Source organism: Pseudoliparis swirei, chromosome 2 (genome assembly GCF_029220125.1).
Source record: "Pseudoliparis swirei isolate HS2019 ecotype Mariana Trench chromosome 2, NWPU_hadal_v1, whole genome shotgun sequence".
Taxonomy (NCBI): domain Eukaryota; kingdom Metazoa; phylum Chordata; class Actinopteri; order Perciformes; family Liparidae; genus Pseudoliparis; species Pseudoliparis swirei.
In genome coordinates, this window is record NC_079389.1 from 7068944 (window position 1) to 7086919 (window position 17976).

The 17976-nt window shown below is 43.4% G+C and overlaps 3 protein-coding genes across 8 annotated transcripts; 2 read left to right on the forward strand and 1 right to left on the reverse strand.

Moving 5' to 3' along the window:
• The first annotated feature begins 3685 nt into the window (after window positions 1–3685).
• Window positions 3686–8954, forward strand: naxd (NAD(P)HX dehydratase). 5 transcript variants are annotated; one of them, XM_056428762.1, is made up of 13 exons: window positions 3734–3978; window positions 4099–4157; window positions 4486–5066; window positions 5204–5650; window positions 5909–6059; window positions 6163–6208; window positions 6322–6410; window positions 6785–6893; window positions 7296–7346; window positions 7439–7543; window positions 7665–7785; window positions 7926–8049; window positions 8439–8954. In XM_056428762.1, the coding sequence occupies exons 3-13, from the start codon at window positions 4553–4555 to the stop codon at window positions 8587–8589; spliced, it is 1908 nt and encodes a 635-aa protein (XP_056284737.1). In that variant the 5' UTR covers window positions 3734–3978; window positions 4099–4157; window positions 4486–4552; the 3' UTR covers window positions 8590–8954. The 5 variants fall into 5 exon arrangements, with proteins under 5 accessions (XP_056284766.1, XP_056284737.1, XP_056284730.1 ...); XM_056428755.1 differs by having other exon boundaries at window positions 4099–5066; XM_056428772.1 differs by lacking the exon at window positions 4099–4157 and having other exon boundaries at window positions 3757–3844.
• Window positions 8955–9288: 334 nt separating this feature from the next.
• ing1 (inhibitor of growth family, member 1) lies at window positions 9289–13296 on the forward strand. Its single transcript, XM_056429555.1, has 4 exons — window positions 9289–9370; window positions 10402–10581; window positions 11728–11876; window positions 12338–13296. The coding sequence occupies exons 2-4, from the start codon at window positions 10443–10445 to the stop codon at window positions 12980–12982; spliced, it is 933 nt and encodes a 310-aa protein (XP_056285530.1). The 5' UTR covers window positions 9289–9370; window positions 10402–10442; the 3' UTR covers window positions 12983–13296.
• Window positions 13297–14035: 739 nt separating this feature from the next.
• Window positions 14036–17757, reverse strand: ube2al (ubiquitin conjugating enzyme E2 A, like). 2 transcript variants are annotated; one of them, XR_008833424.1, is made up of 7 exons: window positions 17584–17757; window positions 15976–16056; window positions 15824–15849; window positions 15572–15661; window positions 15066–15154; window positions 14632–14813; window positions 14036–14285 (listed from the first exon to the last, which is right to left on the reverse strand). XR_008833424.1 is itself a non-coding variant. In XM_056428834.1 (6 exons), exons 1-6 carry the CDS (start codon window positions 17625–17627, stop codon window positions 14685–14687), a joined length of 459 nt encoding a protein of 152 aa, XP_056284809.1. In that variant the 5' UTR covers window positions 17628–17757; the 3' UTR covers window positions 14036–14684. The 2 variants fall into 2 exon arrangements, 1 of the variants encoding a protein (XP_056284809.1); XM_056428834.1 differs by having other exon boundaries at window positions 14036–14813.
• Between the last annotated feature and the right edge of the window lie 219 nt (window positions 17758–17976).

Consider the following 17976-nt stretch of genomic DNA (forward strand, 5'->3'; position numbering starts at 1 on the left):
AATCAAAGAATGCTCCTTTTGCAGCAATTACAGCATTGCAGACCTTTGGCATTCTAGCTGTTAATTTGTTGAGGTAATCTGTTGAAATTTCACCCCACGCTTCCTGAAGCACCTGCCACAAGTTGGATGGGCTTGATGGGCACTTCTTGAGGACCATACGGTCAAGCTGCTCCCACAACAGCTCAATGGGGTTGAGATCTGGTGACTGTGCTGGCCACTCCATTACAGACAGCATACCAGCTGCCTGCTTCTTCCCTCAATAGTTCTTGCACAATGTGGAGGTGTGCTTTGGGTCATTGTCCTGTTGGAGGAGGAAATTGGCTCCAATCAAGCGCTGCCCACAGGATATGGCATGGCGTTACAAAATGGAGTGATAGCCTTCCTTATTTAAAATCCCTTTTACCTGGTACAAATCTCCCACTTTACCAGCACCAAAGCAGCCCCAGACCATCACATGACCTCCACCATGCTTGACAGATGGTGTCAGGCACTCTTCCAGCATCTTTTCACCTGTTCTGCGTCTCACAAATGTTCTTCTGTGTGATCCAAACACCTCAAACTTGGATTCATCTGTCCATAACACCTTGTTCCAATCTTCCTCTGTCCAATGCCTGTGTTCTTTTGCCCAAACCAATCTTTTCTTTTTATTGGCCAGTCTCAGATATGGCTTTTTCTTTGCCACTCTGCCTAGAAGGCCAGCATCCCGGAGTCGCCTCTTCACTGTCGACATTGACACTGGCGTTTTGCGGGTACCATTTAAAGAAGCTGCCAGTTGAGGACCTGTGAGGCGTCTATTTCTCAAACTAGAGACTCTAATGTACTTGTCTTCTTGCTGAGTTGTGCACCGGGGCCTCCCACTTCTCTTTCTGCTCTGGTTAGAGCCCCTTTGTGCTGTTCTCTGAAGGGAGTAGTACACACCGCTGTAGGAAATTGTCAGTTTCTTTGCAATTTCTCGCATGGAATAGCCTTCATTTCTAAGAACAAGAATAGACTGGCGAGTTTCACATGAAAGTTCTTTTTTTCTGGCCATTTTGAGAGTCTTATCGAACCCACAAATGTGATGTTTGGGATCACTTAGAAATGTCCTTATTTTTCAAAGAAAAGCATTGTTTTTTTCAATGAAGATAACATTAAATCAATCAGAAATACACTCTCTACATTGTTAATGTGGTAAATGACTATTCTAGGTGGAAACGTCTGGTTTCTAATGAAATATCTCCAGAGGTGTATAGAGGCCCATTTCCAGCAACTATCACTCCAGTGTTCTAATGGTACATTGTGTTTGCTAATCGCCTTAGAAGACTAATGGATGATTAGAAAACCCTTGAAACCCCTTGTACAATTATGTTAGCACAGCTGAAAACAGTTATGCTGGAGATATAAGCTATACAACTGGCCTTCCTTTGAGCTAGTTGATTATCTGGAGCATCACAGACGGTATGGTGGAGCGTTATAACAAGACTTTGATTGACCAGCTGGCGAAGATGCTGCTTTCACATGGAGGTGAATGGGATGATGATGGTGGCATTTGCCGACAACACATACAGACATGCCAGCATTCGTTTCACCCCTTTCAGCAGTGTGTGCTAGGACAGTCGGACACTGGCCTTGGGGGTGGTGTGGCAGAGCCACCTGACCATGTACGGTCCCGCGGGGGTCGTGTGGTGCGTTTCCCATCGCACCTTCAACAATATGTTCTATTTTGGCTGTTGGCTTGCCACCCGGGTTGTTGGTCCTTGTGAAAGCCGTTATATTTGTGTGAAGCATACGATGTCATGTTTTGTTGTTCCCCTTGCTATTTCAGGTGCCGGTTATTGTTTGGTTTATCCTGTTAGCTATGTTCATTTGTTGGCGTCTCTCGATGATTTGTGTAAATTTCTTTGTGTTTGTTGGTTCACCTTACAATTTAACATTTTCAAAATTATTTTGATTTTAAATTTTACAGCATGTCCACTGTAGTGGACCTCAGGACAATTTTTGTGTGAAAAGACAGTAAAATATAGAAGATAAACGAACAAATTATAGCTGTAGAGTGATATGAAACTAATAATACATTCAAAACTTGATTATTAAGTGAGCAATGTACAGGTTGAGGGAGCAATTCATCTGAATTAATGACTGAACTAAACGGTCACTTTGCGAAACGTTCCGGCTTTTCGCCAGCAGAGGGCGCCAGAGGTCCACTTCATGACCATCATCGGGGTTGTGCAGGTCCCTGTCTCTTGTTTGTGTCCAGCAGAGCAGCACAGATAAGTCGGTGCAGGTGTGGTTTCATCGTATCCTCTGAGGCTAAGCCCACTGCAGGGAGCCTGAGACTGAACTGTGGATGTTGTCAGGTCCTCCTCCTCCTCCTCCTCCTTCCTGCTTATGTCTCATCATGCCTCATAGTTTTTTAAAAAAGTTGAATAATTCATTACTGTCAATAAAAGCTCTCTCCATCTTTCTCCGAGAGTGAAGGCCAAATGCACAACATTGTATTTTCACATTTTTAATTTGTTCTAATAGATTAATCCATTTATTCACTCAAAATCTGTATAAAATTCCCGTAGCACAGTTAGCAGTTGGGCCGACGTAGCGGATGAAAAATGAAACTCGGTTCAGATCTCCAGGGGTCCCTTTATTAAAACGCTTCACTAAAACCCCCGACATGCAGCGAGAAGTCATCTCTTTTTTTGTAGTTGCCCTCTAGGTTTATCTCTGATGAGTGAATTTTAAAATAACTTGACTTTTTTCTATGTTTTCTTTAAAAAAATAATGAATTGTTCCCTTCCTTTCCTTTTCTAATATATATAAACAGAGGTGTGTCTAAATGCCCTGCAGAGTAATACCATTAAGAGGAGTCTTTCTGGGTGCAACTGATAGTTCTGTCTGAAACAGGTGTCAAACACAAGGCCCGCGGGCCAAATCCAGCCCGCCACATCATTTTATGTGGCCCCTGATGGCTTGAAAGACATATGATCACCTTTTCTTAACATGGTCAAAACTAGTCAAAACTGGTGATAACGTTCCACCATACCGTCTGATTTGGGGTGGTAGCCATCAGTGCGTGTCTTTTCGATACCTAACAACTTGCAGAGTCTCTGAATCACCTCTGCCTCAAGTTGTCGACTTCAGGGATCCCGCTGTAAAATGTAATAGTGGTCCAAACTTACATTAAATAAATATACTTTACTCGGCTATCAAAAAAAAAAACCCTTGTAATAACTACTTACTAACCGAGAGTGAGATCATGCCCGGAAATATCGGACTGAGGCTTTATAACATTTTTACAGAGGTTTAATATTTCCCGGCATTTCCCCACATTTCCCAAGTAGTCGAGGTTAGTAAAGTTGTTTATCATAAGGCATTTTTCGCTCCTATCATTTTGTAAATAAAAACAAATTGTAATGTTAATATAAAAAATGTCATTTTGTTCAGCTCTCATGTCTTCTCACGACACAATGTGTTCAGGTGTTGCTAGCAACCAATTACTTAACTTCAAGTTACAGTGATCAATAGAAAAATCATTTTGCCGATGGGTGCCCTTTTTTTTGGTTTGAGCACCTGCCCCCCAAAATGTCTGCACGTGCCTGATCTACGCGTTCGGCAGCGTGTTTGAATTTATTAAGGGTAACATAATATATTGTATTGATTTGGTGGAGCGCCAACCGGGAGAAGTGCAGCTTCAAACTACTTCCGCTTTGGCTGCTCTGGTGATTTTAATCTAACCGATCTAGGATTGTCCGAGGCGCCTGTAAAGGCACCATCAACTCGTTCTTCCTGTCCTGGTTCACCGGGTCAATGCGCCTCGTGTCTAGGACAATTTGGGTACAGCTTTCAGCGTTGAAACGCAGCTCCAGTTTAGGTAAGAAGAACTGTGATCAACACGGGGGTGGAAGACTCGTGACAACATGCCGCAAGAGATTCAGATGCTGGTCTTTTGCTGTTTCACAGTTGCTCTGTCAATTGTTGCCACAATGGTCTGTTTGAACGAGAAAGGTAAAGTGAAGTAAACCGTGTCACATTGTATTGCATTGGTCGCTATAACGCTAGCTAAGCTACACTGCTGCTGCTGGAGTTGATATGTTAAATCCCAGTTGGATGTTTGGTGGGCTCTAGGACCCCGCAGACACCGAGCATTGACGAAGAGCAAGGTGCCCTCAGACTACTGATCAGAGGTCAGTTTTGAAATCCCGCCAACGAAGTCAACGGTTGTAAGGGGCTGGTAACACAGATCCCCGGTCAGTTAATCAAAAGTACGAAGATACGCATTTTCTTAACGACGTAAATGATAAACACAGACGTCTGGGCTGTAGCTAGCATGCAAATAGTATATCTGTACAATATACCGTCTTGGTTCCCAGGTTAAAAACACTCATCAGTGTCCCCACTTGTCCTTCTAAGATACCGAAATGGCCAGTTATTGCTGTTTGGGAAATCGCTTCCCTGCGGCTTTGATGCAGCTAAGAGCAAAGATCCAGACCAGACGTCCATTATAATCCGCAGTGTCAACATCTCCGTTCAACTCCTTGTGGTGCCGATTGCTCTCGAAGCGCGCCCTCTTGGACCCGCTATGCAAGCGAACACAACGCGGGGCTTCTTGTGGTCGGACGTGGAGACGAGAACCTTGTTGAACATCTGGGGGGAGCAGGACATCCAGGTGGCGCTGGATGGAAACTTCCGCAACAGCTTCGTGTACCGCGACGTATCCCGCAGGCTGGCGGCAATGGGCTTCGAGAGGACGCCGGAGCAATGCAGGGTGCGGATCAAAAGCCTCAAGAGACAGTATTTGTTAGCAAAGGAAGGTAATCTGCGCAACAACGGACAGTATCACAAGATTTGCAAGTTTTATGACGTCATGGAGGGGATTTTGAGCAACCGGCCCGCCCTTGATCCCCAGGAGTTCATAGACAGCGGGGCGGGAGGAGAGGAGGCCGTGGATGGCCTGGAGGAGGATGGAGAAGATGCTCAGGATGCATACTCGGAGAGCACCGGGGAGTGTCCCTATCCTGCAGAGACTGAAGTGAAGCTGGAATACCCAACTGTTCCCATTTCTATTCCAGTTAAAGTGACAGTCGGCAATAACAGTGAGTCCTCCCTCATTGTCCATGTTCATTGCTTCTCCTGTGTTTAATGGATGTTGTTATAATGTCTGAAGCCACAGTGATTTAATTATATGAAGCTCAAGATTTGCATCACAATGTCTCACCCGTCTCCACCTCAGGCACTCCAGTAAGGCCGCACAACAGCAGCCAGTCGGCCATTAATCTGTCGACCAGAACGCCCAAGCGGCCAAGGAAGCGGCGCGCTAACTTCCCCATGGAGAAACTGATGGAGCAGTTCCTGGAGCAGAGCGCCCAGGCCGAGGACGGCTTCTACCGGATGGAGGAGCAGCGCTTGCAGGCAGAAGACCGGCGCAGGGAAGCCGAACACGCCAGGGAGCTGCAGATGCTTCAGATGCTCGGTCAGATGTTCTCGGGCATCTCCTCGGCCAGACCCGGCTCTGCGGCACCTCCCTCCAAAACCGCTGCGCCTGCCCACGCTCCCACGCTCTCCAGTGCCTCCCCGTCACGCACACGTGGCCAGTCCAGTCGTCTCAGGCGCCCGTCACCCCCGACAGACTGTTGCACCCAACAGAATCAAGTGGGGAACCCAGATCCCAAGGGATTAGGTATTAGTTTCGGTGTCATGTGCAGCGTTGAGGGTGTAGTTACAGGCGGCTCAGTGATGGAGCTGTCATTACAGGACACCGTTTCTCTTTACTTCGTTGTTTTTTAAATTCACAGTGCATATAATGTTTTTTGTTGTAGTTTTGTTGCCAAACTGTTGTCATCTTGTGTGCGTGGTAAAAACGTAGATTCGACACCGACTCGAGCCAAGCGAGCATCCCGCACTTTAAAACGGTCCCTTTTTTTGTTTATTCCCTCAGTGTTTGAACGCTACTACAGTTTGGGGTCGACGTCACACACGGGCATGGATGATGACATGCTCGCGTTGGTAAAGAACCTAGTGCCTCCACTGACATCCAAAAAGCACAAGGGACAAGACGGACGTATCGGGATCATTGGAGGATGTCAAGAGTATGTCACAATGTCCCCTCCATACAAACATCACTCACCTAAGAAGAATTTAATGTGTTCGACAGAACGTTTGCCTTAATGTTTTCATCTCCACACCCTAAAGCTATACTGGCGCTCCGTACTTTGCCGCCATCTCAGCGTTGAAAGTGGTAAGCAGTAATTCTGACCGTGCTTGTGACAGATTTCTCATTAATGTTGTCCAGTCTGAATTTACGTTTTTTAAGTTTGGGTGCAGTGATTGTGCCTTTTGTCTTGTTTCCAGGGGGCTGACTTGTCTCATGTGTTCTGCACCAAAGATGCTGCAACCGTAATCAAATCATACAGCCCTGAGCTCATAGTTCATCCGGTTCTGTAAGTACAGTTCCACATGGACCAGTTATCATCTGACAGGACACAATTAATTTGTAGGTTTTGTTCATAGTATCAAGGAAGTATGATGTGTGTGTGTGTGTGTGTGTGTGTGTGTGTGTGTGTGTGTGTGTGTGTGTGTGTGTGTGTGTGTGTGTGTGTGTGTGTGTGTGTGTGTGTGTGTGTGTGTGTGTGTGTGTGTGTGTGTGTGAGATTCATAAAACATTTCATAAATGAAAACTACGATTTATGCGCAACGCATAACAAAAGTAAATTTTTGGAGAGCATTAACAAGGTGGAACTTTTCATAATGTGTGGCTTCAGACACGTCTCATGCGGATGTATCTATATCTGTGTGTGTGTGTGTGTGTTTCAAGGGACAGTCCCAACGCAGTGGAAGAGATAGAAAAATGGCTCCCAAGACTTCACAGCCTGGTGGTGGGACCGGGTCTGGGGAGAGAAGACGCAATACTGAAAACAGTCAAGGCACGTGGAATACATTCACTCCCCATTGCACTCACAACTCAACGGCTCTCAGCGGCTCACTGCTGGTGCATGACCACAAAAGTGAACAAGAATTATAATTTGTTTTGCAATTGTATAAAAAGCTGTGATGAATTTAAGCTGCACACAACACAGTTTATGGTTGAAATTTAAATTGAATTCCCAGCAAACATGGCTTAGTGGGAGTGTCAAAGAGAAAGATCTCATGCTGATGATTCAACTATCTGAAAAGAGGCACATGTGCACTGCTGCTAAATTGACACCGAATGGCAGCCCGACTTGTATTAGACTGATGAAACTAAAGACAACATTGGACCATAATGACTTGGGTATGATGTATAATTAACATGTTATCTCTAGATAACCTTCTGTTTTCTCTTTTAGGAGGTGATAGAGAGGTCTAAAGTGAGAGATATCCCGATAGTCATTGACGCAGTAAGTTCCTGCTGTTGAACAGATGGGATGTTATTGACAAAGCTGAAAACAAGTCACTGAGTGCGTTTGTCGTTTGATTCTTTTTTAAACAGGACGGATTATGGCTAGTTACACAGCAACCATCTGTTATCCATGGGTACCCGAAGGCCATCCTCACACCTAACTTCATGGAGTTTACTCGACTGTATGAGGCACTGGTGGGTCTTTCTGTAAAGGTGATCTGGTCACTAAGGTGATGGCATATAACGTATCATCCTGTGTGTTAATGTGTGTGGGGGTGTGTGTCTTTTTGCCTTTTCTGTGTGTGTGTTGTCTCAGCACCATGAGCCCATGGACATCAGTGACCATCACCGCAGCATCATGCAGCTCAGTGTAGCCATGGGCAACCTGACTGTGGTGCTCAAAGGAGAACATGATCTCATCACAGACGGCAGCATGGGTTAGTATAATAAACTTCCACAGCCAATTATTTACCCTTTTTTCCACTTTGTGTACATTTCTACTTGGGATATGAATCCTGAGAAACTTAAGAGCTCTTATTTTGTCGAGTGACTGTGATGTCGTGATTCTTGTTTCTAGTGATCTCCTGTAGTATTGAGGGCAGTGGGAGAAGATGTGGTGGACAGGGTGATCTTCTATCTGGATCGCTTGGCGTGTTGGCACACTGGGCCCATGCTGCCTCTGCAGCTGGTATGAGGAGAAGGTGAAGACAACACTAGCTGCATTTGTTTAATCGTAGTGAGTCACCGTTTTAAAAGCACATCTTTTTTTATGATTAAAAACACATTTAGCACCCATTCATCAAATCAAATTAGAAAAAAAACTTTCTTCCGTAATCTATCCTCTTAAAAAAATGAATTGTCGGTCTGATCTGAAAAGGTTTAGTTCGACTGGATTATCCACATTCTGATATGGTCATTTTTCGAACACAATGCAAAGCAAATAGTTCCAGGCTTTTTATTGTAGTCGTATGCCGCTTTACCTTGTTGTATGTGATAATTAAATGAATGTATTTTGGGGGTGTTCACTATGTTATTAAATTGTATAGATGTTTAATCAAGAGTTTCCTAAACTTCATTTGTTGTCCTCCAGTGTAAATCCATCGATGGTTGCAGCATTCGGGGCTTGTTCTCTCACGAGACAGTGCAACAGCCAAGCCTTCCAGCGACATGGCAGGTCCACCACCACATCGGACATGATCGAGGAGATTGGATCCGCCTTCAAGAAGCTATTTGAAAGCTGAAATAAAAAATTGGTGTTTTAAAATCTATACACATACATAGTCAATTTGGCATTGTTAAAAACTGCTAATGTAGGATATGGGTGTGCTTCAAGATACATTTGAATGAAAATATGAGGACGCTCAAATTCTGGTGCAGAAAAATGACTTTTTGTTTCAGTTGTATTAAATGAACCCCGTCAGAAAACCAACAAATACTGTTCCATTTCTATTTGGTAAGTAATGCTGAATGCATTTACCAAACATGCTAAGGTAGCATCATTTTTCACAACCCACCAAAGAGACTAGGATGGTGAGATAAATAGGGCCACTGTAAACCAGAAACCTGTTTGAATTTATATAAATAAATATGAATTTGTTTGAGTGACTTTCTGAATGAGTTTTTGAAAGCCGTCGTGGAAAAGTGCCTTTGTTGCTACAGTCGGTCAATGTTGAATTGGAGACAGCGTTATGTGTATTACTGCCAAGACAAGGGTAGTCCCGATATGTATGTATCATGGTGTAATAGAATTCGCGATGCTAAAATATTCTTAAACCAATGTTTGAAGCATAGCCGAATTATGTTATTATATTATTCAAGGACTTGCGCCCAGACGAAACATTTTTGTTCAGGCACTTTATCGAACAGCTAACATGAGTTGCCATTGGGTGAGTAGGAGGACCCGCTCTACCGTTACACCAGTGGTCAACTCTGCACACGACCTAGCGGAGCAACAACAACGACTACCGCTTCACGGAGCGGTGACCGTTTGTAACAGAACACAAGCGTCTATTACCCACTCAGGTGAGTTCACCTGCAAAGTCGCCTAGCAACCTATCAGAGGCGTCTAGTAACTGCTTCGTTAAATGGTTGTTTTCGCATTGCATCTCATGTGAATCGTGAACTAACGTTAAGCGTTAAAAGCTAACGGTAGCTAATTTGGCTAAGAGTTACATTCAGGCGAACGTGATATAAATAAAACCGCTTAAAGTGTCCAAATGAGTGCTGATCGTTATAATGTGGGTCGTGGTTTGCGTGACGGCAGCTTGTGGGTGCACGCTAAGTTAGCAGCTGGTTGTTGACGATGTGTGAATGAAGTGCCTGTTGTTGTTCACACTGGTTCGGACCATCTTTGTGTTGACACGTTCACGGTTGGGTGTCGGTTGTTTAAACTTTCAGCGCTGTCAGTGAGCGATTAATTTCACTGATGCAAATCTTATTTTGTTCTGCAAAGTCACATTTTTTTTTCGAGTTGGCAAACGTCAAATTTTCAAAAGGGGAAAAGTTCGTCCGCGTGAATGAGCACGACTAGAATCAGGCACAATCCTCTGTCGGTGGACGTGTCGGTGGTTGACGCCACGTTCATGTGGCTGTTTAACGTGTTTATCAGTTACCAGAGGGTTCCTGCCGTTAGCTGCCTCGCCTAGCAACAGCAATGTTATGCGAACCGTGTTTAGCGCGGATGTCTTCTCCGTCACCCTGGGGTGCTCTCATAATTATAGTCACTTAGAGTAACGAACGGCAACGTGTTGTCCGCCTTCTGGAACAGATCTGTGTTTCCTCCCGGACTCGTGAGCTCTCTGTTAGCAGATTTCTAGGACACGTAGCAGGCGCTTTTTAGGATGGCTGACTTCAGATCAGTTGCCCCCTCCCCCCTTTTCACAATTATAGTGAGTAGCTCCGGACTGATTTCAAATGATTTATACTTAAAATCATGGTAAATGTCCAACGATTTTTATATCGGGGAAGTTTGATGTGCCTAAAGAAATAGTTGCAAAGAAAACGACACTTATAAAGCAACATTACATATTTTAATAATGATTTGTTGTGAACAGGTGCCGGTGCCAGAGTGCCCTTCAACAACAAGGGGTCCGCAATGTTGAACCCGACCAATGGCGACCCGAGCCACGTTGTTGTGAACTATGTTGAGGAGTATTTGGACCTGGTGGAGTCTCTACCCTTTGACTTGCAGAGGAGTGTGTCCCTCATGAAGGAAATTGATGCCAAGTATCAAGGTAAAAAAGAAAGTACTCACAGTTATTCAAAATGTTATTTATTAAAGGCCAAATGTGAGAATCCCATGTTGATTTGCATATTGTCGAGCTGCAAAGATGTCCTGGCTAACACAGCATGCCACAGGCAAAAGAACACATCTTTTGTTTGGTATGGATCCCTGTGAAAATCAAATTTAAATGATAATTATATTGCACAGATCCTATCGTAACATAGTCAAACAATTACTTTACAGATACCTCAGTTGAAAATGACAAACATTGTAAACAAATATTAGTATGGCTTTTATTTCTTAGGATATTTCCTTGAAAGGACCATGTAAATAGGTACTTATCAGAGAGAAAATACTAGCTCTATTTAGTAGGTAGACTTTGCACAGACTACGAAGGATTTCTAGAGGAGCTTTGCATGTGGGTTTGCAGTGATCAGATATGGACAGAAATATAATTGTTTTCTTGTGTGATTGTACATTATAGATGTGCATGCAAATCCAAACATATGGAGATCAAACTTGCACCCATAGATTCATGTTTTTCCCCTGCACTAAACCAAGTCAATTATAAGGTACTTTAACAAGTGTACCAACTGAACATTTAAGAAATGACATGGCACATTGTAGACGTGTAGCTATAATGTATAATTACACACGAGCTGCAGGTCTGAACCCAGTAGCTCTTAACCGCTCCCACCCGATCGAGCCCAACACCCACAGCACGTTGCTCTCTCACCAGTCTCATTGCAATCACCCAAAGTATTCGCTGTCGCCTCCCGTCGTGTCCACATGGAGAGTTTGATCAAGACAGGATTCACTTTTCCTCTTCGCTGACTGCAGACTAATCTTGACAGATTTGTCTCCTTTCTAAACTTAACACAAACTATGATGTGGTAGTGCTGGTGGAACTGACGCATCTGAACCCAACAACCACACTCTGGTTTCACCAGCTCAAACTGCTGTCGTCTCATGTCATGCTCGCCCATCTGGACCGTTGGTTCACTCATTATCCACGGGCTAGAACGCCCTCCACACCACATAATGAGGAAAATGTAAAGTAACAGAATAGATTTTGCGTGTACCTTTTTGAGATTGTGTTTAATTTCAGTCGTCCTAATCCCTTTTTAATTCCCCCCGTCGATTAATTCTTTGGCAGATGTTCTGAAGGAGCTTGACGATGCTTATGAACGGTATCGCCGGGAGTCTGACACGCTTCAGAGGCGAAAGCTTCAGTTATCCATTCAGAGAGCGCTGATTCGTAGTCAAGAGCTCGGAGATGAGAAGATCCAGATTGCCGGTCAAATGGTACGTTAAGAGAGCTCAATGGCGAGCTTCCAGGTCTGTGTGTGTGCGACTGTGTGAGTACGGAGAAGCGCGTTTCCAGGAAGATTTGTGCTCGGATAATCTACCTCGAGTAAATACAACAAAACAACTCTTATAGTTCCTGCTAAAAGGAGCAGAATGTATAACTGGATAAACAAGGAATATGTCTAACCTTTTGCTTTTCAGCTGTTGCATTCTACAAATGAAGAATGATGTGCACGATAAAGCAAAATAAATGTACGTTTCCTGCCGAGATTAACTTTCCAGATACAAAAAAATCATCACAACGTCAGGGTTTATCAAAGGAGCAGCTTGCCACTTTATGCCTAAACAAGTCATAGTCTTAATTCTAGGTTCAGTTCTGTAATGGTTTAGTCATCCACGTGGACTCCAGACGAAAGCAGGCAGAGCTCTACAGTAATTCTGACCGGTCTTTGTTTCAGGTGGAGTTGGTTGAGAACCGAACGCGACAAATCGACTGGCATTCTGAACTTCTCCTTTCCTCTCAAGAAGTCCCGGAGAGTCAAGTTCCCACAGCGACCTCCACGACGCCCACCGCCGCCGCGTCCACGGTGTCCTCGTCGTCGCCGTCATCGGCCGCCGCTACTCCGGGCAAAACGGGCCACCACGAAAAGAAGCGCGACGAGGTCACCCCCAGCTCAGCTGCCGGAGACAAGGCCGGAGGCAAACGCTCAAGACGTCAGAAAAATGGCGACACTCGTGAGAGCTACGGGGGTCCGGATCACGCGGAGGACGCAGGCGTCGGGGCGTCCCGGGAAAAGAGGGCTAAAACGTCTTCGAAGAAGAAGAAAAGGTCCAAAGGGAAATCCGAGAGAGAAGTGTCGCCCCCGGACCTGCCCATCGACCCGGATGAGCCGACGTACTGCCTGTGTGAGCAGGTGTCCTACGGCGAGATGATTGGCTGCGACAACGACGAATGTCCCATCGAGTGGTTTCACTTCTCCTGCGTTGGGCTCCATCATAAGCCCAAAGGCAAGTGGTACTGCCCCAAGTGTCGGGGGGAGAACGAGAAGACCATGGACAAGGCTCTCGAGAGGGCCAAGAAGGACCGGGCGTACAACAGGTAGCTCGCTCTGCCGGGCGCCCAACGGACACTTGTTGCGGGAAAATATCGTGTTTCGTCTTTGTTACCATTTACTGGCAACAACGTTGAATAGAAAGGAGAGAAGAAAAAGTAAAGAATTGAGTAATGTTGTAAATAGTTATTTTTGTAACTTCTGTATGGCTGAGAAACGAGACGGCTGCCTCCTGGTTGGGATTATTTGTGAAGAATGAGCACAGTACAGTACGCCCTGCATGTAATTTACATCCCCTTTTTGTTTCCATCATGCATGCAACATCTCCCACTCCTTTTTATATGCTCACTTCATTTCACAAATAAAACGTTTCTAAATAACAAATGTAAGGAGGTTTTGACTGACAATTTGAATGTACACTTATTTATTCCCATGAGGAAATTCTAATCTGCTTGTTGCCCATCCCGAGTTACATGAAGGAGCGGTGGGCTGCAGTGAAGCCACCAGGGAGCAACTGAGGGTTCAGTGTCTTGCTCAAGGACACTTCAACATCTAACTGATGGGGAGAGCGGGGACCGAACCGGCTACCGTGTGGTTACGGGGCGACCGCTCCATGCCACCTAGTTTTGGAGACATGGATGCAAATGGAAACTTAACTGGTTGACGGGTCAAATGGTGAGGCGGTAATATCCAGATAGGACCAACTTTGCCTTGACTGTCATATTCCACTTCAGCTTTTTAAAAATACATTTGAGCCACACTGACATGCTAATTATGACAATCTAATGACATGTTGAATAGTTGGCAGAAGCATATAACCGAGAGGTGGTAATTATAGTATAACACATTTAGACCCGTTGTTTTTACACTAATATTTGTATGACTGGTGGAGTGTGTTTGCAGGATAACTTGCTCCCTCTACCTGTGTTGCTATAGCGAGGATTTAAATCCCATCTCGTTTAGTGCCATTATTTGCCACTTTTTTATTATGGTCAGTGCCTCAGATTAATTTGTAACCCCATCAAGCAAAGTAACGTTGTTTTTTTTTAGTCTAGATCAATAAGAACTGAATTTGCAGTTCCAAAAAAAAGCTTCTCACGAAGATGGATTTGACATTTTTATTTACAAGTGCTGAAAAAATGATGGGACAACCAGTGTAAAATCTGTACATAAATTCAGTTGCAGGTTTGTTATATACATGAGTACTGAACAGGAAGGTGAATACACTCTCTGCCATGCATGTAACAGAGTTCAAAACACAGCAAAAGACACGGTGTAAAGATGCCTGAGTTGTAGCCCGTGATGCTCGGGCTGCTCATTCTCCAGAGAGCCGGTAGGATGGACCACGTCGGCGCTGACAAACGAAAAGGTAAAGAGCACAACAGAACAAAGACGCATGACTTAAATCACACACCCTCAAAGACATTTAACTAAAGTCATGGGGAGTTATTACAGCATGTAAGAACACACCAGAATATTTGGGTAATGGCCCACAAGTCCATATTGACAAAACATCAAGGCATGATTTAACACATTTCCCTGGACCCGACTGGAAAATGGGGGATTGAATAGAAAAAATAAATCACTCTTGAAGGGCAAAAACCACAAACATCCTATGAAGGGAAGTTGACAATAAAGTGCATAAAAGCTTAAAATCAAAAAGATGGGGGGCCCAAAAAGTAGGAGGTTCTCCACTAAACCTTGCAGCACACACAGCTTGACGATGGAGAGAGCAGCCATCACGATAGTCAAGTCAACTGTCTCTCCAGCTTTGTTCTACGATGGCTGACACTCGCTTCTCGTATTCCCGCTTGTTCTCCTGGTACAGCTGAGCTGCCTGGCTGTTGGCTGGACTGTTGGGGTTTGGTTCATCAAGCAGGGACTGGGGGGAGAAGATCCACAGCATCCATCTACTTAGACACAGGCCTTCCCAAATGCATATTTTGTCACTAACTAGTTAATCAAATATGTGGGACAATAAAGGTTAGCGTTTCTCAATGTTAAAGATAGGGCTTGCTTTCTCTATTTTTTTTTTTTTTTTAACTGAGCACCCTTGTTTTTTTCCACTCTTGGTAAAAAAGGACAAATAAATAAGTGTATGAATTAATAACATATGTTTATTGAAAAAGTCTACCTGGATAGATGTAAGAATAGAGGACACATCATATGTTGGACTCCAACGATTCTGGAGGATGTCCAAACATATACTCCCATCTGCATAGACTGAAAAAAAATACACACAAAAACACAACTAGAACGGGCACTCGGTAGAGCGCATACCTTCGCATATGACAAGATTGGGCATTGAATTATGAACATTTTGGCATTAGTTGCATGCCAATTGGATAGAAATTGGCCGCGCTATGGTAAAAAGAAGATGTTGACCTTTTCATGACCTTGACCTTTGACCCGATCGATCCCAAAATCTAATCAAATGGTCCCCGGATAATAACCAATCATGCCACCAAATTTCATGCGATTCGGTTTAATACTTTTTTACTTATGTGAATAACACGCATACAAATAAATAAATAAATACACGGCGATCAAAACATAACCTTCCGCATTTTCAATGCAAAGGTAATTAAACACTTCACATAAAGGGCAACGTTGTAATAAGCCGGAAGATAATAATCCTACCATTTGGATGAAACATCTTTGACACGAATCGTACTGTGGGTGGTTTGTTGGGGTATTCTTCTGTGAACTCTACAATGAGTTTAAATGTACCTGGGACAAAAACGGGAGACACAAAAGAAAACATGCGTTCATCCATTTAAACATATTCTAAATACGGCATTTGACTGGTAAAGAGGGAAGAATAGTTACATGCAATACAGTGGCAATGTGCCTATTTAAACAAAATAAGAAAAACACAACAGAGGTACTCACCATCCTCAAAGGGAGTTCCTTCCGGGCTGCGAGTGTGAGATTAGACAAAAAGTTATGTCATCATTCATTTAGTATTTCACACATTTCTAAGATCTGTAGTTGGGTAAAAAATATATGTTCATGTAGATTATGGCTGTGCATCAATGTCTTACCCAAATATGACTGCATTCCACGCCATAATGTTGTTTTCAGACGGAGCACCGCTGACCCCAGCTGGCGGGTCCTCTTGTAGCCTTCATGACGAGAAGAGTGAATCAAAGGGCTCTTACTTCTAAACCATACTCCACAAGCAGAAACTACATGTAATCATCCAGACCAGTGCATTTCATAATTTAATTACCGCTTTCCTCTTGAAAACAAGCCACAACCTATATGAGCCCAATTCAAATCGCCACACTGGCTGAAAGATGTGGCTATGAAACAAAGGATTATTTTATTTGGGCTGTGTTGTGGCGCTGAACATTTGAGTCGACAAATAATTGCTTGATTTATCTCCAATAATATCCTATTTTGGTTTAAATATCAGCGTATTAATAATACTGTTTACATTTGTAAAAAATAACTAATGTGCTTTCAATCAATCTCCTTAGTGTGTGAATAATTCCCAAATGTAGACTAAGTACAGTTGGCAGTAGAAACAGCTGTTTGAGGGGGAAATGGAATTAATACAAAAGTGTATTATTTGTTTGTACCATTTAAGCCTGGTGATCTTTAGTATTTTAGCAAAGTGCAATTCAGTATTTTCCTTTGCACAAATAGATTAATCACATTAGCAAATAAGTATCTGCATCTAAAATATTTAAGCAATGCATTATGTAGATAATCGGCATTGTAATGTCTTGCAAACTACAATGCATCTTATTAAAAGCTGTATGAGCTGCTGTAAACTTTAAAGGTCATTCCTCACAGTGGCAGCTTCAGTCCAAGCCAAATGCAAAGGAAAGGAAATGTCTCTGATGAACTGTCTCCTAGATTCAACGTCTGGTTGTTGTTCTTAGTTTATACTGTAGGTTGAAATGCACTTATTGTAAGTCGCTTTGGATAAAAGCGTCTGCTAAATGACATGTAATGTAATGGCTGATAGCTCAATATAATGATCGAGTCCACGTCAGAGCATCGTGTCGCAGAGACACGCTTCTTCTCTTCTTGACCCGAAACAAATAGCAACACTGACAAAGGTCGAAACGGAATTGTTAATTTAAATCTGCACAACTCAAATACAGTCAGTTACACGATAACTAACAAACTAAAAAAGATTGTAATCGCTTACTTTGGGTGAACTGATCCTACTTTAGTGGGGACCGACGGAAACAAAGATAATGTTGGTTAACGTTGTCCGCAGCCTTGAGTTATAGAGAAGAAGGCCTTCGATCCATCTAGTATTACATGTGTGTTGTATGAACCGGCCAACCAATCTCAAGTCACGGGCTTTTAAACCGCGTTAGTTTATAGAGTTAACTACCAGTCGTAAAGAGTAACTCTACCCTGCTAACGTTAGCTAGCTGAGACACATATTCGGTATCAGCTAGCTAGCAACTCTCGAGCAGCTGCTGACGAAGCGTCTTCACAATTTAGTGTTATTTCACTTAATATTTCAGCATCTTAATAACACGATACAACGCACAGCATTTGCGCAAGCTTCATATCTTAGGCGGAGATCGTTGAATCGATAGGTTAATATAGTATTAAACATATAGCTACCGGTTAGCTATGGTAAGATAAAATAACGTTGACCGGATCCTTTCTGACCATCAACTTACCGTTTAAAATCCCTCATAAGTCTCCTTCTAGCCGGGGTTGACATCGTCTACTTGTGAATCACGTATTGATCACACGTAGACGTTACAAGGAGATTCTATGATCAAACACGTTATATTGTATTTAATGGGTATTTTGACTTCTTCAGTTGGCCGACGCTCTCCGTCGTTCTTTGGATAATCCCGACTCGCTCTTGGTTTACAGGACGATACCACTGTGGAAGGAGGGGGGGGGGACTATTTCGAGTATCGAGTTGAAACCATTTGCTTGCATTATAAAATCAGTACATATCCGGTATCCGGTGCAGTTAATAACATTTTAAGAATTTATTTGTATTCTTGGAAATATATTTTCTTGTATTTCGGGCAGATACATTTGTATATCACGTTGTTTTA